The 861-nt window shown below is 50.4% G+C and overlaps 1 protein-coding gene across 1 annotated transcript; it reads left to right on the top strand.

Moving 5' to 3' along the window:
• On the top strand, positions 1–861 carry M406DRAFT_73912 (uncharacterized protein; the record flags this gene model as incomplete). Its single annotated transcript, XM_040925672.1, has 3 exons — positions 1–335; positions 496–570; positions 747–861. 3 exons carry the CDS (start codon positions 1–3, stop codon positions 859–861), a joined length of 525 nt encoding a protein of 174 aa, XP_040774255.1.

Raw genomic sequence — 861 nt, 5'->3', positions numbered from 1 at the left:
ATGCAACCCATCTCCACCATCGTCCTGGCCCTCGCTGCCATCATCAGCAGCGCCCTCCTCCCCACTGGTATGGCTGCCCCTGCGCCCTACATCGGTGGGCTTATACTCGGCCATGAGGAAGCTCCTGCCTCCATGCAGGCTAGACAGTGCCTTCCTGTTGGCTCAGGGGGAGGAATGGAAGACGACGAGGGAGAGGGATATCGGGAGCGAGGGCTCGAGGCGGAGGACTGCATGATGGTGGTGTCCAGACAGTCCCTTCACGGGGCTGCGAACGAAGGGTTTGATGCCGAGAGTCGACAAGTTAGCGGGCTAGATGTGGTGGTGCCAATGGATGAGTAGGGGGTGTAGGTGGTCGAGGAGGAGAAAGTGTTCTCTTCTTCTTTGCCTGGTTAGTTCATGATCACTATTCTCTTATGGTGACGATTTCTAGAGGAATTTCCTCGCTGAACTGTGAACCTTTTTCTTTTTGCACTTGACTGATAGATCTCAATCTAGGAGAAGAAGCCCTGCACCTGTGTGGGCCGGCACTGAACGAACGATCTCGGGACAGATGGTTTGGTGTATGACAGTGTAGGTGCTGTGATGGAGGATGAATACTCGGAATCCGCTTGGATAGGTTGTAAGATTGTACGAATTACGTTTCGATGCCAGCCTTGGGTACTGTTCCAGGTAGACATTGAGATTTACAAGTGTCGTTTGTGTGCAGACTATGAGCTTTCTTGAAATGTATTACTACGAATTTCCAGGCAATCATTGGCTGATGACCTTGCTACATCCACAGCTGTGTACTGCAGTAGACATTTTGACGAGTGTAGACAAGTCTTTTCTAATTTATTTTCCCCATTTGCTACAATTCTTTGA

Source organism: Cryphonectria parasitica (assembly GCF_011745365.1).
Source record: "Cryphonectria parasitica EP155 unplaced genomic scaffold M406scaffold_6, whole genome shotgun sequence".
In the NCBI taxonomy this organism is placed as follows: domain Eukaryota; kingdom Fungi; phylum Ascomycota; class Sordariomycetes; order Diaporthales; family Cryphonectriaceae; genus Cryphonectria; species Cryphonectria parasitica.
Note: the sequence above shows the minus strand (reverse complement) of the source record. Positions and strands in the feature narration are given on the sequence as shown.